This window comes from Anomaloglossus baeobatrachus, chromosome 4 (genome assembly GCF_048569485.1).
Source record: "Anomaloglossus baeobatrachus isolate aAnoBae1 chromosome 4, aAnoBae1.hap1, whole genome shotgun sequence".
NCBI classification, from domain to species: domain Eukaryota; kingdom Metazoa; phylum Chordata; class Amphibia; order Anura; family Aromobatidae; genus Anomaloglossus; species Anomaloglossus baeobatrachus.
This window is the reverse complement of record NC_134356.1, coordinates 48998342-49022012: the sequence shown is the minus strand read 5'-3', so window position 1 is coordinate 49022012 and position 23671 is coordinate 48998342. Positions and strand designations below refer to the sequence as shown.

Sequence of the window (23671 nt, the reverse complement as noted above, 5' to 3'; positions counted from 1 at the left end):
CTGCCCTATACTGTAGTGCTATACATGTGATATAATGTGCTGCCATATACTGTAGTGCTATACATGTGATATAATGTGCTGCCATATACTGTAGTGCTATACATGTGATATAATGTGCTGCCATATACTGTAGTGCTATACATGTGATATAATGTGCTGCCATATACTGTAGTGCTATACATGTGATATAATGTGCTGCCCTATACTGTAGTGCTATACATGTGATATAATGTGCTGCCATATACTGTAGTGCTATACATGTGATATAATGTGCTGCCATATACTGTAGTGCTATACATGTGATATAATGTGCTGCCCTATACTGTAGTGCTATACATGTGATATAATGTGCTGCCCTATACTGTAGTGCTATACATGTGATATAATGTGCTGCCCTATACTGTAGTGCTATACATGTGATATAATGTGCTGCCATATACTGTAGTGCTATACATGTGATATAATGTGCTGCCATATACTGTAGTGCTATACATGTGATATAATGTGCTGCCATATACTGTAGTGCTATACATGTGATATAATGTGCTGCCCTATACTGTAGTGCTATACATGTGATATAATGTGCTGCCATATACTATAGTGCTGTAGATATAATATAATGTACCGCCATATACTATAGTGCTGTGCTATAGATGTAATATAATGTGCTGCCATATACTGTAGTGCTATACATGTGATATAATGTGCTGCCCTATACTGTAGTGCTATACATGTGATATAATGTGCTGCCATATACATATACTGTAGTGCTATATTCCTGGCTGCCGGGCTCCTCCCTCCTGACAGCCTCATTCTTCCACAGGCACATTCCATTGGCTGCGCTGCTCTTGTGGCTGGAGTTGTCACATGACACAAGTTCCTGAAGTTAGTGGAGGACTACAAGTCCCACAATGCCTCTGACACCTGACACCTGACAGCTCCTCATACGAGATTCCCCCGCCACAGGCCGCCCCAGCAGCACTGTGCATGAGCCGAAGCACGTCAGGGGGAGGAGCCATACTTCATGCGCCCCTCCTCTCATTGGTCAGCCAAACTTTTAGCAGGAAACGGCGGATCCAGCCTTTTCTAACTGACAACCATTTTGACCAATCATTAATGTTTCGGTCAGTAGCGGGCCCCGCCCATCCTTTTCTGCAGCTGGAGTAGGCAGGAGGGCGGGACTTCCGTTGTCAGGTGCAGGCGGCCGGCTGCTGCAGTGTGCGGGGAAGGCCCGGCATGTCCGCGCCGCGCTCCTAGTGCGCCAGGATGAACGGCTTTAGCACCGAGGAGGACAGCAGGGACGGCCCGCCCGCGCCAGCAGCGCCATTCTTCGGTCAGACGTGCTGTCTGATAGACGGAGGGGAGCGCTGCGCACGGCCGGCGGGGAACGCGTCATTCAGCAAGAGGGTCCAGAAGAGCATCTCCCAGAAGAAGCTGAAGCTGGACATCGACAAGAGCGTGAGTCCGGCCCGGCCGTGTACTGGGGTGTACTGGGACTGCCTGCGCTGGACTGGGACTGTGTGCACTATACTGGGGTGCACTGGGACTGTGTGCGCTGTGCTGGGGTGCACTGGGACTCTGTGCACTATACTGGGGTGCACTGGGACTGTGTGCGCTGGACTGGGGTGCACTGGGACTGTGTGCGCTGGACTGGGGTGCACTGGGACTGTGTGCGCTGGACTGGGGTGCACTGGGACTGTGCGCTGGACTGGGGTGCACTGGGACTGTGTGCGCTGGACTGGGGTGCGCTGGGACTGTGTGCGCTGGACTGGGGTGCGCTGGGACTGTGTGCGCTGGACTGGGGTGCGCTGGGACTGTGTGCACTATACTGGGGTGCACTGGGACTGTGTGCGCTGTGCTGGGGTGCACTGGGACTGTGTGCGCTGTGCTGGGGTGCACTGGGACTGTGTGCGCTGTGCTGGGGTGCACTGGGACTGTGTGCGCTGTGCTGGGGTGCACTGGGACTGTGTGCGCTGTGCTGGGGTGCACTGGGACTGTGTGCGCTGGACTGGGGTGCACTGGGACTGTGTGCACTATACTGGGGTGCACTGGGACTGTGTGCGCTGTGCTGGGGTGCACTGGGACTGTGTGCGCTGGACTGGGGTGCACTGGGACTGTGTGCACTATACTGGGGTGCACTGGGACTGTGTGCGCTGGACTGGGGTGCACTGGGACTGTGTGCGCTGGACTGGGGTGCACTGGGACTGTGCGCTGGACTGGGGTGCACTGGGACTGTGTGCGCTGGACTGGGGTGCACTGGGACTGCCTGCGCTGGACTGGGACTGTGTGCACTATACTGGGGTGCACTGGGACTGTGTGCGCTGTGCTGGGGTGCACTGGGACTGTGTGCGCTGGACTGGGGTGCACTGGGACTGTGTGCGCTGGACTGGGGTGCACTGGGACTGTGTGCGCTGGACTGGGGTGCACTGGGACTGTGTGCGCTGGACTGGGGTGCACTGGGACTGTGTGCGCTGGACTGGGGTGCACTGGGACTGTGCGCGCTGGACTGGGGTGCACTGGGACTGTGCGCGCTGGACTGGGGTGCACTGGGACTGTGCGCGCTGGACTGGGGTGCACTGGGACTGTGCGCGCTGGACTGGGGTGCACTGGGACTGTGCGCGCTGGACTGGGGTGCACTGGGACTGTGCGCGCTGGACTGGGGTGCACTGGGACTGTGCGCGCTGGACTGGGGTGCACTGGGACTGTGCGCGCTGGACTGGGGTGCACTGGGACTGTGCGCGCTGGACTGGGGTGCACTGGGACTGTGCGCGCTGGACTGGGGTGCACTGGGACTGTGCGCGCTGGACTGGGGTGCACTGGGACTGTGCGCGCTGGACTGGGGTGCACTGGGACTGTGCGCGCTGGACTGGGGTGCACTGGGACTGTGCGCGCTGGACTGGGGTGCACTGGGACTGTGCGCGCTGGACTGGGGTGCACTGGGACTGTGCGCGCTGGACTGGGGTGCACTGGGACTGTGCGCGCTGGACTGGGGTGCACTGGGACTGTGCGCGCTGGACTGGGGTGCACTGGGACTGTGCGCGCTGGACTGGGGTGCACTGGGACTGTGCGCGCTGGACTGGGGTGCACTGGGACTGTGCGCGCTGGACTGGGGTGCACTGGGACTGTGCGCGCTGGACTGGGGTGCACTGGGACTGTGCGCGCTGGACTGGGGTGCACTGGGACTGTGCGCGCTGGACTGGGGTGCACTGGGACTGTGCGCGCTGGACTGGGGTGCACTGGGACTGTGTGCGCTGGACTGGGGTGCACTGGGACTGTGTGCGCTGGACTGGGGTGCACTGGGACTGTGTGCGCTGGACTGGGGTGCACTGGGACTGTGTGCGCTGGACTGGGGTGCACTGGGACTGTGTGCGCTGGACTGGGGTGCGCTGGACTGTGTGCGCTGGACTGGGGTGCGCTGGGACTGTGTGCGCTGGACTGGGGTGCGCTGGGACTGTGTGCGCTGGACTGGGGTGCGCTGGGACTGTGTGCGCTGGACTGGGGTGCGCTGGGACTGTGTGCGCTGGACTGGGGTGCGCTGGGACTGTGTGCGCTGGGCTGGGGTGCGCTGGGACTGTGTGCGCTGGGCTGGGGTGCGCTGGGACTGTGTGCGCTGGGCTGGGGTGCGCTGGGACTGTGTGCGCTGGGCTGGGGTGCGCTGGGACTGTGTGCGCTGGGCTGGGGTGCGCTGGGACGGTGTGCGCTGGGCTGGGGTGCGCTGGGACGGTGTGCGCTGGGCTGGGGTGCGCTGGGCTGGGGTGCGCTGGGCTGGGGTGCGCTGGGCTGGGGTGCGCTGGGACTGTGTGCGCTGGGCTGGGGTGCGCTGGGACTGTGTGCGCTGGGCTGGGGTGCGCTGGGACTGTGTGCGCTGGGCTGGGGTGCGCTGGGACTGTGTGCGCTGGGCTGGGGTGCGCTGGGACTGTGTGCGCTGGGCTGGGGTGCGCTGGGACTGTGTGCGCTGGGCTGGGGTGCGCTGGGACTGTGTGCGCTGGGCTGGGGTGCGCTGGGACTGTGTGCGCTGGGCTGGGGTGCGCTGGGACTGTGTGCGCTGGGCTGGGGTGCGCTGGGACTGTGTGCGCTGGGCTGGGGTGCGCTGGGACTGTGTGCGCTGGGCTGGGGTGCGCTGGGACTGTGTGCGCTGGGCTGGGGTGCGCTGGGACTGTGTGCGCTGGGCTGGGGTGCGCTGGGACTGTGTGCGCTGGGACTGTGTGCGCTGGGCTGGGGTGCGCTGGGACTGTGTGCGCTGGGCTGGGGTGCGCTGGGACTGTGTGCGCTGGGCTGGGGTGCGCTGGGACTGTGTGCGCTGGGCTGGGGTGCGCTGGGACTGTGTGCGCTGGGCTGGGGTGCGCTGGGACTGTGTGCGCTGGGCTGGGGTGCGCTGGGACTGTGTGCGCTGGGACGGGGTGCGCTGGGACTGTGTGCGCTGGGCTGGGGTGCGCTGGGACTGTGTGCGCTGGGCTGGGGTGCGCTGGGACTGTGTGCGCTGGGCTGGGGTGCGCTGGGCTGGGGTGCGCTGGGCTGGGGTGCGCTGGGCTGGGGTGCGCTGGGCTGGGGTGCGCTGGGACTGTGTGCGCTGGGACTGGGGTGCGCTGGGACTGGGGTGCGCTGGGACTGGGGTGCGCTGGGACTGGGGTGCGCTGGGACTGGGGTGCGCTGGGGCTGGGGTGCGCTGGGGCTGGGGTGCGCTGTGCTGGGGTGCGCTGGGACTGGGGTGCGCTGGGACTGGGGTGCGCGCTGGGGGCTGCGCGCGCGCTGGACTGGGGTGCGCGCTGGGGGCTGCGCGCGCGCTGGACTGGGGTGCGCGCTGGGGGCTGCGCGCGCGCTGGACTGGGGTGCGCGCTGGGGGCTGCGCGCGCGCTGGGACTGGGGTGCGCGCTGGGGGCTGCGCGCGCGCTGGACTGGGGTGCGCTGGGGGCTGCGCGCGCTGGGACTGGGGTGCGCGCTGGGGGCTGCGCGCGCGCTGGACTGGGGTGCGCTGGGGGCTGCGCGCGCGCTGGACTGGGGTGCGCTGTGGGCTGCGCGCGCGCTGGGACGTGCTGGTAGTGTGTTTACTGTAATGGGACTGCGTGCGCTGTGCTGGACATTGACAAGTGCGTGAGTGCCTGTTTCATGTTAGTGTGTATACTGGTATATATTAGTGTTTACTGGTCATATATTGATATATACACGCGCACACACACGGTACTGATGTATGTTGGGAGTGAACTGGACATCAGCTAGAATGGAAGAGCTCATATACTGGAAATATATACACACTGATGTGCTATATATACTGTACTGCTGTATACAGGTCACATACTGTAGTGATATAAGCCAATATGCAGCCTCTGTGTGAGAACTGAGTACACCCCAGCTGTCAGTCTCTGGCAGAATCCTGTAGTGCTGGTTTATATTGTGGCTTTGTCTCTCTTGGTGCTGGAGGAGTCTCGGCCTCTTCTGTGGTGCGTTCGGAGGGTTTTTGGGCCGGAGATTCTGCACTGCTCTGATGTCTCGTCACAGCAGGTCTGTGCAGCACCACGATTCTTATTTTTCCCCCTTAGCCTTTTGATGTATTTTTTATCTGTTGTATTTGGGTCTGTTGTATTTGCTCCGCTGTTTTGGCCGAGCTGTAGCTTTTAGTTACGTGACCTCACACTTTTGTGCTGGACTACTTTGGTGTACATTGGAGTTCATGGTCAACTAAAAGATGGCGGCAAAACAAGGCCAAACCCTCCCCCTGCGCCACCTCCTCCCCCTGCGCCACCTCCTCCCCCTGCGCCACCTCCTCCCCCTGCGGCATCGGGCCTGACCCGACCTTGGGCTGATTTGCTCTGTTTAGATTTCTCCAAACACCTCCACTTTGGTCTTGTCTGCCCTAAGGACATTGCTCCAGAATAGACGGCTTGTAGTTTGGTCACATGCAACTGTGCAAACTTTAGTCGTGCTGTCATGTTTTTTTTTAAAGAGTTGTGTGTATTTTTTTTTGTTTTTCTTTTGTTTCTTGCACCTTTTTCAGACAAGTCATACTTGTGTACGGTCATGAAATTAAACATGCTGAGGCCTTTAGACTCTGAGCTGTAGCTCTTGGTTCTTTTTTGTTTGTTTTGAGGTGCTTTGTGATTTTTTTATTTTTTTTATTTTTTTTGGGGGAATTTGTTTCTGTATTGCACAATCTGACCTTGAGGTGAATTTGCTAGGACTGTGACTCTTGGGAAGATTGTCATCTGTCTTGAATGCTTTCCATTTGTGAATAATTTCTCACACCATAGAATTTTTTATTATTATTATTGTCTAAATTGTATGTGGCACTAACCCTTCCCACAAAGATGCTTCTCTAAGATCATCACTGATGGAAAGAATGCCCCAGACCAGCCAACTGCCAGAACTTCTGCTTTTCATAATTAATATACTGTGTGTGTGTGTGTGTATATATATATATATAATCTATATTTTAGTACTATTAGTCTTATAAAAGGTGGTATTTATGCCGCAGTATATACTGTGGTGTTGTATAGTATCGTAATGTGCCGTAATACTGTACCGCTATACTATACTGTACGCCTCATCACATCACTATATACTATACTCCTGCACACTATAGTAATATTTTACAGTGTTCCTGTTGTTTCTTTCCTTTCTCAGGTCCGACATCTTTACATTTGCGACTTCCACAAGAATTTTATTCAAAGCGTCCGGAACAAGAGAAAGAGGAAAACCAGCGACGATGGCGGTGACTCTCCAGATCACGACACAGATGTGCCAGAGGTGAGAGGGATCCGCACTTCGATACCGAGGCCATCGTATTTCTCTAAACAGAAATTGTACCATTTTTTCCCACAGCGCCACCACAGTTGAAATAAAGCATTACACTTTTCTAGTGGAGGTCTCTGATGTGATGAGTGAGGGGCGTTTTATGTAGCTCTGGTTAAAAGATGAGGGGACTGAATGGCAGACACCCACCCTCTATTAACAGAATAGGTATCAGAAGTAGCCATTGTGACAGTGTAGGTTCTTGTTAGCAGCCAGAAGAGCGTTCATGAGGACAGCAGTGAGCAGAGCCGCTCCAACCTTAGCAAGAAGAGCATTCATGAGGACGGCGGTGACCAGAGCCGCTCCAACCTTAGCGAGAAGAGCATTCATGAGGACGGCGGTGACCAGAGCCGCTCCAACCTTAGCGAGAAGAGCATTGATGAGGACGGCGGTGACCAGAGCCGCTCCAACCTTAGCGAGAAGAGCATTCATGAGGACGGCGGTGACCAGAGCCGCTCCAACCTTAGCGAGAAGAGCATTCATGAGGACGGCGGTGACCAGAGCCGCTCCAACCTTAGCGAGAAGAGCATTCATGAGGATGGTGGCGAGCAGATCCGCTCCAACCTTAGCGAGAAGAGCATTCATGAGGACGGCGGTGACCAGAGCCACTTGAACCTTAGCGAGAAGAGCATTCATGAGGATGGTGGCGAGCAGATCCGCTCCAACCTTAGCGAGAAGAGCATTCATGAAGATAGCGATGACCAGAGCCACTCGAACTTTAGCGAGAAGAGCATTCATGAGGACGTCGGTGACCAGAGCCACTCGAACCTTAGCAAGAAGAGCATTCATGAGGACGGCGGTGACCAGAGCCACTCGAACCTTAGCAAGAAGAGCATTCATGAGGACGGCGGTGACCAGAGCCACTCGAACCTTAGCAAGAAGAGCATTCATGAGGACGGCGGTGACCAGAGCCACTCGAACCTTAGCAAAAAGAGCATTCATGAGGACGGCGGTGACCAGAGCCGCTCCAACCTTAGCGAGAAGAGCATTCATGAGGACGGCGGTGACCAGAGCCACTCAAACCTTAGCGAAAAGAGCATTGATGAGGATGGTGGCGAGCAGAGCCTCAATTGCGCAGCGGCACTTAACTGGCGGACAGCGCGCTAATAAGTGCGGCCCTTGGGGAACATATTACGTACACACTGAGATGCATCGGGTTTGTGCGGTTGTCTGTGCTTTGTCCGCTTACTCTCTCCTCCACACCATTCCCTCCATGAAGTACAGTACAAATTTCTCCCCTTCCCTACTCTTAAGGCCTCTTTAACAGGTCCGTGAAAACCACGTACGTTTTGCAAGTATGTGTGAAAGGTGCGTATGGCCCTCCGTCGGCAGTGATTTTGGCACAAGAATGTTCTCCGTGTGCTATCTATGATAATACACGGAGTAGAGGAATTTTATGCTCCCCTATCCCTGGCGTTGCTGTCTGTGGTGCTGATGTCTCCTGCGCTGCTGCTTCCGGTCCTCGGTGCAGTGAATATGCAATGAGCTAAATGAGCGGGCGTCGGAGGCAAGTGGCAGCAGCAGAGACAGCAGGGCTGGAGAAGGTGAGTGTAGAAATTCATTTTATTTCACAGAAACGTGGTTTTCTCTGGTACACGTCACACTGATGTCTCATGGATCACATCAGCGTGTGGGCCGTGGGACACCCGTGCTACCGGAGAAAAACGGACTTGTTAATGTGCGTAGCACATGTACGCTCCACACGTTCCATGTGAAAACACGCGTGTGTGCGCAGACCCTTTGATTTTAATGGGTCTAAGTGTGCCCGTGTCTCCGAAACGTGTGAAAACGGTCCTCACACGGAGACATTGATGTGTGAAGGGGGCCTAAAGCAGAGTTTACGGCCACATGTTTGTTGCTTAGTAGTCATTTCATAGCTGGGTTAACCAGACCAACCGCGGTTTAATGAGCACAGAACAATCTGCACAGAATCGTTCTGTGCCCGTAGGTGGATGCTATTCTTGTTGTACATAGGACAATGTGCTGTCGAGAGGTGATTTGCAAGCTAGCTTCAAAGTAATCTCGCCCAGTGGAGAGGCGTTCTCACCCGATGACTACTCTTTCCCAAAAATTGTGTAGTGTTGTGTAGTAACGCCGCTTCTCTCCATTTTTGCAGGTGGACCTCTTCCAGCTTCAGGTGAACACTCTCCGCAGGTACAAGAGGCATTACAAGCTGCAGACCCGTCCTGGCCTGAACAAGGCACAGCTGGCCGAGGTACAGTCCTAACGCTGACCGTCCCTACTGTGTAATTAGTAAAATTGGTGCTGGAGCGACCCCTACAGAAGAAATGTAAAATCGTGTGGTCAGGCCAGCTCCATCAGGGGTCACATCCCGGAGATTCTTTTAGCCACAGCGCGCTTTAACCTCTTCCCAACATATGATGTACTGCTACATCGTATGCTGGCTTCCTGACTTTGATGCGGGCTTGTAAGTCTTTGGAAGCAGATGATGGCTGTGTTATTTAGCCATTATCTGCCTTGCCTATTAACCTGTTCAATGCCGCTGTCAATCTCTGATTGTATTTACAGCACGCCACCAGGGGGACACATCATTCCAAGCACCCATCATGACATGAACACTGGATGCCAATGGGCTGCTGTGAAACTCTGATCTGCTAAAGACCCCTGTGTCATCACAGTACCCCTGTGAAAGTCACTTATGGCAGTAGTCATAGGGGACCATGATTTTTGCTATACAGTGTGTCCACCTATATCCTGTCCACCGCCGTTAACTTGAGAACGGCGGCAGCTATAGGCATAGAAGTGGTGTCTAGGTATAGTAAAGTAGCCATGCGCTACACAATGAAACCACCTATAGCGCCACCTGGTGGAAAACAACGGAGTTAGCATTTTTATCTCAAACGGAACGAGAGAGAGAAAAAAAAGTGAATTACAAAGTTGTAGGGCATCATCAATTCAATACAAATCGTCACCTTGCATACAGAAATGCTATATGAAACCCATGACCCCTCCCCCCCAAAAAAAAAACACTGAATGCTGGTCACTCATATGGCGCTCATTTAACTTTGATGTCAAAGTGTCCCCCGTCAGCTGCATTGCACATCTGGGCTCTGCACAGCATACTGTATCTTGCTGCACGTTGTGCAATATGGTAGGTGACGCGTTTGCACAAGCATCTGTGATACGTCGTCGTAGGTCCTGCAATGTTGGTGGAGGGGTCGCATACACCTGCTGTTTGATGTGACCTCACAGAAAGAAGTCCAATGGGGTCAGGTGAGGGTGGAGGCCACTCCACACAGCCACCATACCCAATGACTTGTAGGAAGGTCTCAACGAGGTATCGCTTCACGTCCGCAGCCTTGTGAGTTTTACACGTTCTTATCATAGCATTTCTGTATGCAAGGTGTCGATTCGTATTGAATTGATGATGCCCTACAACTTTGTAATTCACTTTTTTTCTCTATCTCGTTCCGTTTTCAAGATAAAAATGCTAACTCCGTTGTTTTCCACCAGGTAGCGCTATAGATGGTTTCATTGCGAAGCGCATGGCTACTTTACTATACCTAGACACCACTTCTATGCCTATAGCTGCCGCCGTTCTCAAGTTAATGGCGGTGGACAGGATATGGGTGGACACTGTATACAGCAATACTGTGGCACGGCAGTATTAGCACAAGCAGCCTAGATGATCATGGGTTCAAGTCTCCAAAGGGAACTATTAAATACAGTGAAAAGAAACATTAAAAGTTCTAATCACCCCTTCCCCCACCCATTAGAAGTAAATAAAAAAAAAAACCTCAGTCCCATTCATTTTAGTAGCGCTGAGCTGCTCTGTTGTAATATGGGGCGCTATGCTCAGCCATCTGATATTCATGGCCCATCACCGCTAGTCCTTTAAAAGGAAAAGTAAATTAATTAAATAGAAAAAAACGCAATATACCATATTTTTCGGATTCTAAGACACACTTTTCCTCCCCAAAATTTGGGAAGGAAATGAGGGGTGCATCTTATAAGCTGAATGTAGTTTACCCGGGGGGTGCTGGAAAAGTCACAGGCAGTAGGGGTGGTGTACTGCGGGCTGTGAGGCAGGGGCCGCCATCCAGAAATGTTGGCGGTGTGGCTTCAGATAATAGCGCCCAGAGTCGGTGCATGCGTTGATCCAGCTCTTAGCTCAAGATATCATCTGCACACACGCCGCCTCTGGCCTATTGATCTCCCTGCAACAGACTTAAGGAAAATGGCAGCTGGAGGTGGCGCCTGCGCAGATGAGATCTCGGCTTGTCATTGAACCAATAGCTCAATCTGCACATGTGCTGACTCGGGGCGCCATTTCTTTAAAGCCCGCACCGCTGACAGTTTCTGGATGTTCCTGCCTCACAGTGCCCGAAGCGAGCATCTGGGACGCCCGCCGCACCGCCTGCACCTACTCCAGCACCGTCTCTGCCTGCTGTGACCCTGCTGCCCTCCTTTCGGTAAGACACCACTGGATTATAAGATGGACCCCATATTTTTTTTTTTTTTTCTTTTCTAAATTTGGGGTGAGTCTTATAATCCAGTGCGTCTTATAAAATGAAAAAAAATTTTTTAGACCTTTCCGATATTTTAAATTGGCTTTGCATTTACAATATATTTCCCCTGTTTCCTCCAGACCGTGAGCCGACATTTCCGGAACATTCCTGTAAATGAGAAGGAAACCCTGGCCTATTTTATCTACATGGTGAAGAGTAACCGCAGCCGCTTGGACCAGAAATCCGAAAGCAACAAACAGCTGGAGGCGTAGCCGCAGAGACTATGGCACCCGGACAAGGCGAGAGCGGAAATAGACTGTTGAATTTGTACATAGGAATAGTGACCCTCGTGCCATATCGGAGCTTCGTGCCAATGGATAGCGTATACCGTGGGCAGGGGCGCTGTGGATTGCATGACGCCAGAAGTGGTTTGATCAGAAGCCTGCCCTTGTCTTACCTGTGCCGGGAGGATGTAAATAAGCTGCAGCCGGATTGGAGTAGGCTTAGGCCCATAGACTTAGGTCATGTCTGTAAATGCAAGATGTCCCTGATTTTACCCATATTTTTTTGTTTTTAGAAGGTTTTTAGTATTTCGGAGCTGGTTAAAGAATGACCGGAGAAGAGGAGATATTGTCTTTGGCTTCTACTAAGGGTCAATTGTGCCAGTCCCATCCTCCTTTGCCGTCCCACCATCACAGAGGGGCCTGGCTCCTTACATTTAAGAGGATGGTGTCTCGTAACGAACTGTCCACCCGTGCGGCCATCACAAGAAGGAAACCATGAAGGTTCCTACTAATTGACTGCAAGCAGAGTGCTTGCAACTCCTGCCGGAAGTGGATTAGGTCTTCAGAGCTGCTGATCCATCCATGAAGTGCTCGGGCACCTTGTCAAATACCAATCGGCCTTTGGGGTCAGGACACCAACCCCAAATACCGCACTAGATTCTCAGCAATAAATGGCGCTCACATTGGCAGCTGGCACTACTGGGACCGGACATGATATTTTTATATTTTTACGCCATGTTTTAATAGCTCACCCCCTTCCCACATATTTCCTGTAATTAGATCCCCCCCCGACCCCCACTGTAATTGTTATATGGTCACATTTGTATTTTAGGGACTTTTTACGTTTTAATGTTGAGCACTTCCCCATGTACTTGGATGTATGTATCCGCACACAATACATGCGCTTGGTTTACTCTCTGGCCACCATCATTTCTTATTTCTTCTGTACATATGTAAGATTTTATAATGTTTCCGAGATGGAAGTTTTTTCTTCTTGGAGGAGATTGACGTTGGCCTGAGGGAGAAGGTGCGTGGTTTGGCATGTGTTCCTCCAGTAGCCTCTTTATGGAGTCCATGTATGAGACTAGTAGAGTACTGTATTTTTTTTGTTTTATAAGACGTACCCCAAATTGAGAGGTAAAATAAAAATGGGGTTGTCTTATACTCCAGTGGTGTCTTACCGGAGGTGGGGCAGCAGCGCTGGAGGGGAGGGGTCACAGGAGGCAGGGACGATGGTGGAGTAGGGCGATGCTGCAGTTACTGCTGCAGTGGTGGCTGTGCTGGCTGGGGGTGGAGGCTGTGCTGGCTGGGGGTGGAGGCTGTGCTGGCTGGGGGTGGAGGCTGTGCTGGCTGGGGGTGGAGGCTGTGCTGGCTGGGGGTGGAGGCTGTGCTGGCGGCGGCGGTGGAGGCTGTGCTGGCGGCAGGCTCCCTGCTGGATGTTTGGAGCAAGGCGGTGCGGCGAATGTCCCAGATACAGTGCGGGCTTCAAAGAAATGGCGCTCTGAGTCAGCGCATGCACAGATTGAGCTCTCGGCTCAATGACAAGCAGAGATCTCATCTGCGTACGTGCCACCTACTGGTACCATTTTCCTTTAGTCCACTGCTGGAAAACCAGTGGGCCGGAGACTGCGCCTGCGCAGATGAGATCTTCAGCCGAGAGCTCAATCTGCATGCGCGCCAAATCCGGCGCCGTTATTTGAAGCGACACCCGCCATGGCACCCACAGCCAGTACAGCGCCCATTCTCCACTTCCTGGTAAGCTACATTCGGATTATAAGACGCACCCCTCCTTTTCCTCCCAAATTTTTGGGATGAAAAGTGCGGCTTTTAATCTGAAAAATAAGGTATATGTCGGATAAAACAAGTTAACACCTATCCACAGGATAACTTGCTGATCTGAACACTGGGATCCTTACAGAATTGAGTGCCAGGCCTGACCGCTGCTCCATTCATTCTCCATGGGGCTGCCAGAAAAGGTCGAGCGCAGGACTCCGCAGCCCTGTAGTGAATGAATGGGAGTGGTGGTCGAGCGTGGGAACTGCCGCTCCTTTGTAAAAAGGTTAAAAGTTCTGCCGATCGGTGGGTGTCCTAGTGGTCAGCCCCATTGATAAATCGTGAATAACTTTTTAGTAACCAGACAACCCTTTTAACCATTTATATCTTATTGCTTGGAGCCTGCTGTATAAACTCTATTATAGTGTATGGTAATACGGGAAAGAGGATTTCTCTGATGCCGAAAAACATCAAATAGTGCAATGCCTTGGTCGAGGGGTGATAATATTTAGATATTTCACAAAAACTTAAGTGTGATCATAGTACGGTGAAGACATTTGTGTCTGATTCAGAACACAGATGGGTTTGTGCAGATAAAGGCAGAATAAGGAAGGTTTCTGCCAGACAAATTTGTCAGATTAAGAAAGCTGCTGTTAAAATACCATTACAAGCAGCAAAAAGGTATTTGATGCTGCTGTCTCTGGAGTCCCGTGAACCTCAAGGTGTAGGATCCTCCAGATTCGGCAGTTGTGCATAAACCTACTGTTCGGCCGCCCCTAAACAAGTAGGAACTGATTCAGCGGGTCCAGAGATAAACGAAGACTAATTTTAAGTCTTCTTTACTGATGAGTGCCGTTGAATCCTGAAAGGAGTAGTGGAGGGCTGTGAAATCAGCAAGGAGGTGGTGGAGTTATGTTTTGGGCTGGAATCAAAGAGAGAACTTTTTAGATCCCTAAAGCTGTGAAAATGACCTCAGCAAAGTATATGGCTGACCACTTTTTTTCCATGGTACAAAAAGAAGAACCGTGCCATTCGTGGCAAAACTATCTTCGTGCCAATGCAAAGAATACGTCGGCGTAATTGGCTGTTATGGGCATAAAGGTAGAAAAACACATGGCGTGGCCACCGGCCTCCCCCGGACCTCAGTTCTATTGAGAACCTTTGGAGTATCCGCAAGCAAAAAAGATCTGCGATGGTACGAGGCAGCTCTGGGGGGCTATTCTCACATCCTGGAAAGAAATAGTGGACTATATGGACGGTCTGAAAATGCTCCAAATTCCTCATTTTAAATTTCTGGCATGACCTCTTAGTTTAGATGAATTTTTGGCATCCAACCTTTCGCACAAGATCATGTTTTAAGCTGCATCCCCTCGTCGGAGGGGGGGTTGGCGCCCCCTTGTCGGAGGGGGGTTGGCGCCCCCTCGTCGGAGGGGGGTTGGCCGTCCCCTCGTCGGAGGGGGGGTTGGCCGTCCCCTCGTCGGAGGGGGGGTTGGCCGTCCCCTCGTCGGAGGGGGGGTTGGCCGCCCCCTCGTCGGAGGGGGGGTTGGCCGCCCCCTCGTCGGAGGGGTGGCATCTAGGGATGATCGAATACCTCAAATATTCGCCAACGCCCATATTCGCCGACTAGGTCGCCGCTATTCGACTATTTGCGAATATTCGATGTGCAATGTAAGTCTATGAGAAACCCAAATAGTTGTCGAATAACAACTATTCGGGCTTCCCATAGACTTACATTGCACATCGAATATTCTCATAGCGGCGACCTATTCGTCGGATATTCGCGAAGCTGAACATTGCCGAATATTCGTGATATTCGATCATCCCTAGTGGCGTCTCGTCGTCGGAGGGGTGGCGTCTCGTCGTCAGAGGGGTGGCGTCTCGTCGTCGGAGGGGTGGTGTCTCGTCGTCGGAGGGGTGGCGTCTCGTCGTCGGAGGGGGGTGGCGTGTACGCCAGAACATCACGCCATTCTGGAGCACTTATGTGAGCAAATCTTGCCCACTAATCTGCCACACGTGTCCTCCCCAGGAGCCCATTGTATACATTGTGGGTTTTGCACTTTCGTACGAGCTGTAAAATCGCTGCTTTCGGCGCTTAGTCCATTCACAGCATTTTAACCTTTAGATGCTAGAATCACTTATGAAAGCAGCATTTAAGCGGTTGGAAACTAGAGGTGTACCTTCTATCATCCATGGCTTCATCTTCACGATTGTGGGATGCCGGTGTTATGGCAGCCGAGGCCTATCCACCCCTTCACCCCCTTGCACGTCCAAGGTCGTCGCTGTCCCTTTATTTTGAGCGCGCATGTTTCATTGCACATTTCTGGTGATATAAGTGAAACTATACATGTTTGGTATGTATGAACTCGTACTGGCCTGGGGAATCATTGTCATGTCAGTGTTAACATAAAGTGAACATGGTAAATGAAAAAGAAAAAAAAATTGTGAAATTGCACTTTTGTTTTGCAATTTCACTGCACTTGGAGTTTTTTTTTTTCTCGTTTTTTAGTACTATACGGGGCAGAATGAATGACATCATTCAAAAGTACTAGTCCCACAAAAAAACAAATCCTCATAATGGCTATATTGATAGAAAAATTTTTAAAAAATGGCTCTTGTAAGAAAGTAGTGTAGAAATTGTGTAGACATCGTATGACGTGTGAATAGGGTACCAAATCCCTTTGTACGAGTCATAGGTAAATTGTAAAAATCCTTATTTAACTCCACCTATGCGGTAAATAGGGACACATTAAATAATTGGATCCATGCGCAGCAGCCTTCAGTTGTTTTCTCACTGCACCGCATGCAGGCAGGACACAAATAATTGGATCCATGCGCAGCAGCCTTCAGTTGTTTTCTCGCTGCACCGCATGCAGGCAGGACACAGGCTGTTATTGGGATGTACAGTCTAATGTTGCTCATACTAATACATTTTCTCCCTCCCATCCTTTGTATTATGCCTTTTCAATTTTTTACAGGTTTTTTTTTTTTACGTATTTATTGTATTAACATTCAGTTTTATTAAAGTTACCTAGTATTCCAAACATTGGCTTTCATGTTTGCGTTTCTTGACTTTTTTTTTCTTACTACATAAACTTTGACAATAAATTGTCTATTTAAAAACCCTTTAATTTGGCTTTACATGGAGTCTGTAAACACAAAAGAAACTTATGGCTGCTTTTAAGTCCATGTGCGCACTTTGCGTTCAATTCCGCAGCGTGTAAGTCCCTGCCTGTGCGTCTCAGAACACAGCCGAAAAAGCTGCATTCGGCAGAACGCAACGTACACACATTCCTGGAGAATCCATGCCTTCTGGATGCGTTCTCTGCCATAGACAGAGTGGGAAAAGCATCCAGAACGCACATTTTTGACAGTGCGCTCCCACTCTGCTCTGCAGCATCCCCATAGCAGCAGAGCCGAGTGGGACCGCACTGTCAAAAAGAGCATGGCTGGCTGCGACAGTGCTGTGTGATCAGAATGAACTCGCATGAACTTCACCCGACTTCATTATGATTTGCGCGGCTACATCGGAAGCTGACAGGAGTGGCAGTAGAACGCCGCCGCTCCTGTGAGCTCCATGCAGCAACTGAAGTGAGTAGCGCGATCAGCTGTGCTGTCACTGTGGTTACTCGCGGCCACCGCTCTCAGGTGGAGGACTGCAGCTGTGGCCGCGAGTAACCTGAGTGAATGCACAGCTGATCGCCCGGCTCACTGCAGTCACTCAGGGGATTTGCGATCACAGGTGAGTCCTTCACGTGTGACCGCAAATCAGGCCATGACACAGACAGAGCTGCGCAATGACAGTGAACTCGGGTGAAGCTCTGACGTCACAGCTGCGGACCCCTGTGTCCTGGCACTGACCTCAGAGGTTCATCTGAGTTCATGACAGCACACAGACAGCCATTGGATGACGATGAAATCAGGTGAAGTTCATCCGAGTTCATTCTCATCGTTGTCAGCGGGCAAGCAGCAGAGCTGAATTGCTGTGGGTTCGCACAGTCAAAAATGCACGCGTTTTGGATGCATTTTTTTTGTCAAACGCAGTGTTTACAGTTGCCAGAGGGGGCTTTTTTTTTGACAATTACAGAATGCAGCGTGTGCACATACCCTTAGTCACATCCCTAAGGCTATGTGCACACTGAGGGGGGGATTTTTAGGAGTGTTCTGGATCATGCTTGCTGAAAAAAAGTGCCATAAAAATAACAAAAATCCAATTTATTTTTTTTTGTAAAACCACTTTACAAGTTATAGGTTCAGTCCCTTGTGTTTTGGTTTCATGTTTCCCCAATTCCCCCCCCACCCCAACTTCAGGTTTTATAAGTGCCTGGTGGGGAGAAACAAAAGTGGTAACACAGTATAGCAGTAGTGAACGTTCTCATTACAAAAACACTTGCAATTCTGCGCTCAGAGCTGCTGTGCTGCCCCTCCCCCCACACTGACTGCCAGTGTGATGGAAGCTGGTGCAGTGAGGGAGGACAACTGCAGCTGCAAATGTGTTTTGTAATATATTTATTTTATATAGCGCTATTAATTCCACAGCGCTTTACATACATTGTCAACTCTGTCCCCTTTGGGGCTCACAATCTAGGTTCCCTATCAGTATGTTTTTGGAATGTGGGAGGAAACCGAAGTAGCCGGAGGAAACCCACGCAAACACGGGGAGAACATATAAACTCCTTGCAGATGTTGTCCTTGGTGGGAATCGAACCCAGGACCTCAGCGCTGCAAGACTGTAGTGCTAACCACTGAGCCACCGTGCTGCCCGTAATGAAGCTAAGTTCACTTTTCTTGTACTGTGCTAGCTCTGATCACACTGCAGAGCTGTGTGTAATCAGGAGAGTCATTACATGTCTCACACTGGAGAGCAGACTTTCAGTCATTAAATGTCTCACTCTGGCGAGCAGACTTTGTCATTACATGTCTCACTCTGGCGAGCAGACTGTCAGTCATTACATGTCTCACACTGGAGAGCAGACTGTCTACATGTCTCACACTGGAGAGCAGACTGTCTACATGTCTCACACTGGAGAGCAGACTGTCTACATGTCTCACACTGGAGAGCAGACTGTCTACATGTCTCACACTGGAGAGCGGACTGTCTACATGTCTCACTGGAGAGCAGACTGTCTACATGTTTCACACTGGAGAGCAGACTGTCTACATGTCTCACACTGGAGAGCGGACTGTCTTCATGTCTCACACTGGAGAGCAGACTGTCTACATGTCTCACACTGGAGAGCGGACTGTCTACATGTCTCACACTGGAGAGCAGACTGTCTACATGTCTCACACTGGAGAGCAGACTGTCTACATGTCTCACACTGGAGAGCAGACTGTCTACATGTCTCACACTGGAGAGCCGACTGTCTACATGTCTCACACTGGAGAGCGGACTGTCTACATGTCTCACACTGGAGAGCCGACTGTCTACATGTCTCACACTGGAGAGCCGACTGTCTACATGTCTCACACTGGAGAGCGGACTGTCTACTTGTCTCACACTGGAGAGCGGACTGTCTACATGTCTCACACTGGAGAGCAGACTGTCTACATGTCTCACACTGGAGAGCAGACTGTCTACATGTCTCACACTGGAGAGCGGACTGTCTTCATGTCTCACACTGGAGAGCGGACTGTCTACATATCACACTGGAGAGCAGACTGTCTACATGTCACACTGGAGAGCAGACTGTCTACATGTCACACTGGAGAGCAGACTGTCTACATGTCTCACACTGGAGAGCGGACTGTCTTCATGTCTCACACTGGAGAGCGGACTGTCTACATGTCTCACACTGGAGAGCGGACTGTCTACATGTCACACTGGAGAGCGGACTGTCTACATGTCTCACTGGAGAGCGGACTGTCTACTTGTCTCACACTGGAGAGCAGACTGTCTACATGTCTCACACTGGAGAGCGGACTGTCTTCATGTCTCACACTGGAGAGCAGACTGTCTACATGTCTCACACTGGAGAGCAGACTGTCTACATGTCTCACACTGGAGAGCAGACTGTCTACATGTCTCACACTGGAGAGCAGACTGTCTACATGTCTCACACTGGAGAGCAGACTGTCTACATGTCTCACACTGGAGAGCGGACTGTCTACTTGTCTCACACTGAAGACGGACTGTCTACATGTCACACTGGAGAGCAGACTGTCTACATGTCACACTGGAGAGCGGACTGTCTTCATGTCTCACACTGGAGAGCGGACTGTCTACATGTCTCACACTGGAGAGCGGACTGTCTTCATGTCTCACACTGGAGAGCGGACTGTCTACATGTCACACTGGAGAGCGGACTGTCTACATGTCTCACTGGAGAGCGGACTGTCTACATGTCTCACACTGGAGAGCGGACTGTCTTCATGTCTCACACTGGAGAGCGGACTGTCTACATGTCACACTGGAGTGCAGACTGTCTTCATGTCTCACACAGGAGAGCGGACTGTCTACATGTCTCACACTGGAGAGCGGACTGTCTTCATGTCTCACACTGGAGAGCGGACTGTCTACATGTCTCACACTGGAGAGCGGACTGTCTTCATGTCTCACACTGGAGAGCGGACTGTCTACATGTCTCACACTTGAGAGCAGACTGTCTACATGTCTCACACTGGAGAGCAGACTGTCTACATGTCTCAAGCAAGCATTGTTGACCTTAGGGAGATCAACATATCCACTGCGGAGACACCATCACGTGTTTCTCAACGCAGTGATTCTAGAGCATTGCCCCCTGGGAAGTATGCAAATAAGAAAGCCGCGGAGACACCATCACGTGTTTCTCAACGCTGGCAGGAAACTAGCCAGGTCTTTCACCGGGAAGGAACAACCACGGGAAGGGCAGTCTCCAGTCAAGGAGACCACCTATACCAAACATGGTATCCATCCACAGACAGCCGTTTCGGGGTATTTGTCCCTCATCAGTGTGGAGTAGGAATCTGGCTAGTGGGGGCAATGCCTAGTATAAGACTACTTAAGCAAGCATTGTTGACCTTAGGGAGATCAACATATCCACTGCGGAGACACCATCTCCATACTGATGAGGGGCAAATACCCCGAAACGGCTGTCTGTGGATGGATACCATGTTTGGTATAGGTGGTCTCCTTGACTGGAGACTGCCCTTCCCGTGGTTGTTCCTTCCCGGTGAAAGACCTGGCTAGTTTCCTGCCAGCGTTGAGAAACATGTGATGGTGTCTCCGCGGCTTTCTTATTTGTCTACATGTCTCACACTGGAGAGCGGACTGTCTACATGTCTCACACTGGAGAGCAGACTGTCTACATGTCTCACACTGGAGAGCAGACTGTCTACATGTCACACTGGAGAGCGGACTGTCTACATGTCACACTGGAGAGCGGACTGTCTACATGTCACACTGGAGAGCAGACTGTCTACATGTCACACTGGAGAGCAGACTGTCTACATGTCTCACACTGGAGAGCAGACTGTCTACATGTCTCACACTGGAGAGCGGACTGTCTACATGTCTCACACTGGAGAGCAGACTGTCTACATGTCACACTGGAGAGCGGACTGTCTACATGTCTCATACTGGAGAGCAGACTGTCTACATGTCACACTGGAGAGCGGACTGTCTACATGTCACACTGGAGAGCGGACTGTCTACATGTCACACTGGAGAGCGGACTGTCTACATGTCACACTGGAGAGCGGACTGTCTACATGTCTCATACTGGAGAGCAGACTGTCTACATGTCACACTGGAGAGCGGACTGTCTACATGTCACACTGGAGAGCGGACTGTCTACATGTCACACTGGAGAGCGGACTGTCTACATGTCTCATACTGGAGAGCAGACTGTCTACATGTCACACTGGAGAGCGGACTGTCTACATGTCTCACACTGGAGAGCAGACTGTCTACATGTCACACTGGAGAGCAGACTGTCTACATGTCTCACACTGGAGAGCAGACTGTCTACATGTCTCACACTGGAGAGCAGACTGTCTACATGTCACACTGGAGAGCGGACTGTCTACATGTCACACTGGAGAGCGGACTGTCTACATGTCTCACACTGGAGAGCAGACTGTCTACATGTCACACTGGAGAGCGGACTGTCTACATGTCTCATACTGGAGAGCAGACTGTCTACATGTCACACTGGAGAGCGGACTGTCTACATGTCTCACACTGGAGAGCAGACTGTCTACATGTCACACTGGAGAGCGGACTGTCTACATGTCACACTGGAGAGCGGACTGTCTACATGTCTCATACTGGAGAGCAGACTGTCTACATGTCACACTGGAGAGCAGACTGTCTACATGTCTCACACTGGAGAGCGGACTGTCTACATGTCTCACACTGGAGAGCAGACTGTCTACATGTCTCACACTGGAGAGCGGACTGTCTACATGTCTCACACTGGGGAGCGGACTGTCTACATGTCTCACACTGGAGAGCAGACTGTCTACATGTCTCACACTGGAGAGCGGACTGTCTACATGTCTCACACTGGAGAGCGGACTGTCTACATGTCTCACACTGGAGAGCGGACTGTCTACATGGGTCCCCTGAAGCAGTTTCAGCTTTGAGAATGGAGGAGTGGGCATGTTGAAGTCCATCTACCCGATTTTTCTTTCCTCCCCAATATCTGTCAACCCGTAAGAGCTGGAGCATCCACATATGATAACGGAAAGCCTTCTTTTATAATTAGCGACTTCTGTGGTTCTTTTTAACCGTGTGAAGCACTTGTATCCAGGAACCCCAGCCCCATCTTGAATGGAGAGGAAATGTCCATAGTCCCATTGTCTTTGGAACAGCTGGAATTGGTGGAGAGCTGCATATGACTTTTTTCAGCAGTTGTATAGACAGAGTGGGGCAGAAATCAATCAAGCACACAGCCTCGGCATTCGAGGTGGGGCTCCAAAGCCCAATTTTTGGGATCATTGGGAGTCCCAGCAATCAGGCCCCTAGGGATCAGTAACTTATTCTTTTGAATACTTGATCACTTGTTATTTTGGGACTAACCTTTTCAGGATGCTTTTGCTCAAGATCGATCAAAATTAGTACGAGGTGGGGAAGTAAGTCTGAGAAGGTTTGCAGGGATCTGGCCCCCGCAGTCACAGACCAGATCGATTTGTTCATCTCTATTCAAATCCACCTTGAATAATCTTCCTACTGATTTCAATGGGAAAACATACGGGGCCCCTTTAATAATTTTTGGGGTGGGTGATGAGGAGTGTTAAATCATTGGGTTTTTTTGCGCTCGTATTTCTGTACATTTTGAACTCCAAATTCTTCAAAGTGGTACACGCAGTTCATTGGATTTTTTTGTCTCATATTCGTTTACGTTTTGAGTTCCAAATTCTTCAAAATAGCACACCCGGATCATTGTTTTTTTTGTCTCCTATTCGTTTACGTTTTGAGCTCCAAATTCTTCAAAATAGCACACCCGGATCATTTTTTTTTTGTCTCCTATTCGTTTACGTTTTGAGCTCCAAATTCTTCAAAATGACACACCCGGATCATTGTTTTTTTTTGTCTCCTATTCGTTTACGTTTTGAGCTCCAAATTCTTCAAAATGACACACCCGGTTCATAGTTTTTTTCTTGCATTCCTTTACATTTTGAGCTCCAAATTCTTCAAAATGGCACTCCTGGTTAATTGTTCTTTTTGTCTCTTATTTGTTTACATTTTGAGCTCCGAATTTATTTTTTTTCTCCTGTTTGTTGACGTTTTGAGCTCCGAAATATCATACATGGTTCGTGAGTTTTGTGCAACATGAAAAATGCTGTATATTTTTTGTCTTTTACCTTTCTGGCGCCTTTATAAAGCAAAAAGTTGCATAATCCGTTGAACTGTTAGATACAGACAACAGCCACAGAAAAAAAATGTAAACACAATAGAGAATTGGGGCCTATCGTGCGCACAGTTTTTTTTTTGGGGGGGGGGTTGCACTGGGGGGGAAACCTCATTCTTGGGGTGTTTCTGATTAGAAAATGGCTCCAAATTTTACTACTGAATCAATTGAATCACTAAATAATGGCCGTGTACAAAAAAAACATGACTTTGATGCATTATTTTGGCATGGAATGTTCATCCAGAAAATTTCACATTGAAGAATGAAGTGTTATGTTCACATAGTGTTATATGGATTTTGAAGCGGATTCTGCTCTAAAATTCACATGAAAATCTGCGCCAAATACTTTTTGAATAATCTTCCCCATTTATTTCAATGAGAAAACATGTCTTGTGCTGCTTTTGACTGTTTTTTCCAAAAATAAATACTTGGAAGTATTTGAATAAAAAAAAAACAAAAAAAAACAGTTCTTCCAAATGTGACTAAAACACGACAATAAAATTGGATTTTAGCTGCGGCTCAAAAACCC

The 23671-nt window shown here is 51.0% G+C and overlaps 1 protein-coding gene across 1 annotated transcript; it reads left to right on the top strand.

The window, feature by feature from the left end:
- Positions 1 to 1160: 1160 nt before the first annotated feature.
- Positions 1161 to 12828, top strand: SAP30L (SAP30 like). The gene is made up of 4 exons (XM_075342220.1): positions 1161 to 1458; positions 6619 to 6741; positions 8903 to 9001; positions 11396 to 12828. Exons 1-4 carry the CDS (start codon positions 1267 to 1269, stop codon positions 11525 to 11527), a joined length of 546 nt encoding a protein of 181 aa, XP_075198335.1. The 5' UTR covers positions 1161 to 1266; the 3' UTR covers positions 11528 to 12828.
- Positions 12829 to 23671: the final 10843 nt, after the last annotated feature.

Excerpts from the sequence above, each read along its gene's own strand:
- SAP30L (XM_075342220.1), top strand. The coding sequence starts at position 1,267 with ATGAACGGCTTTAGCACCGAGGAGGACAGCAGGGACGGCCCGCCCGCG. Across the intron at positions 1,459-6,618 it reads AGCTGGACATCGACAAGAGC|GTCCGACATCTTTACATTTG; the intron begins GTGAGTCCGGCC and ends TTCCTTTCTCAG. Across the intron at positions 9,002-11,395 it reads ACAAGGCACAGCTGGCCGAG|ACCGTGAGCCGACATTTCCG; the intron begins GTACAGTCCTAA and ends TGTTTCCTCCAG.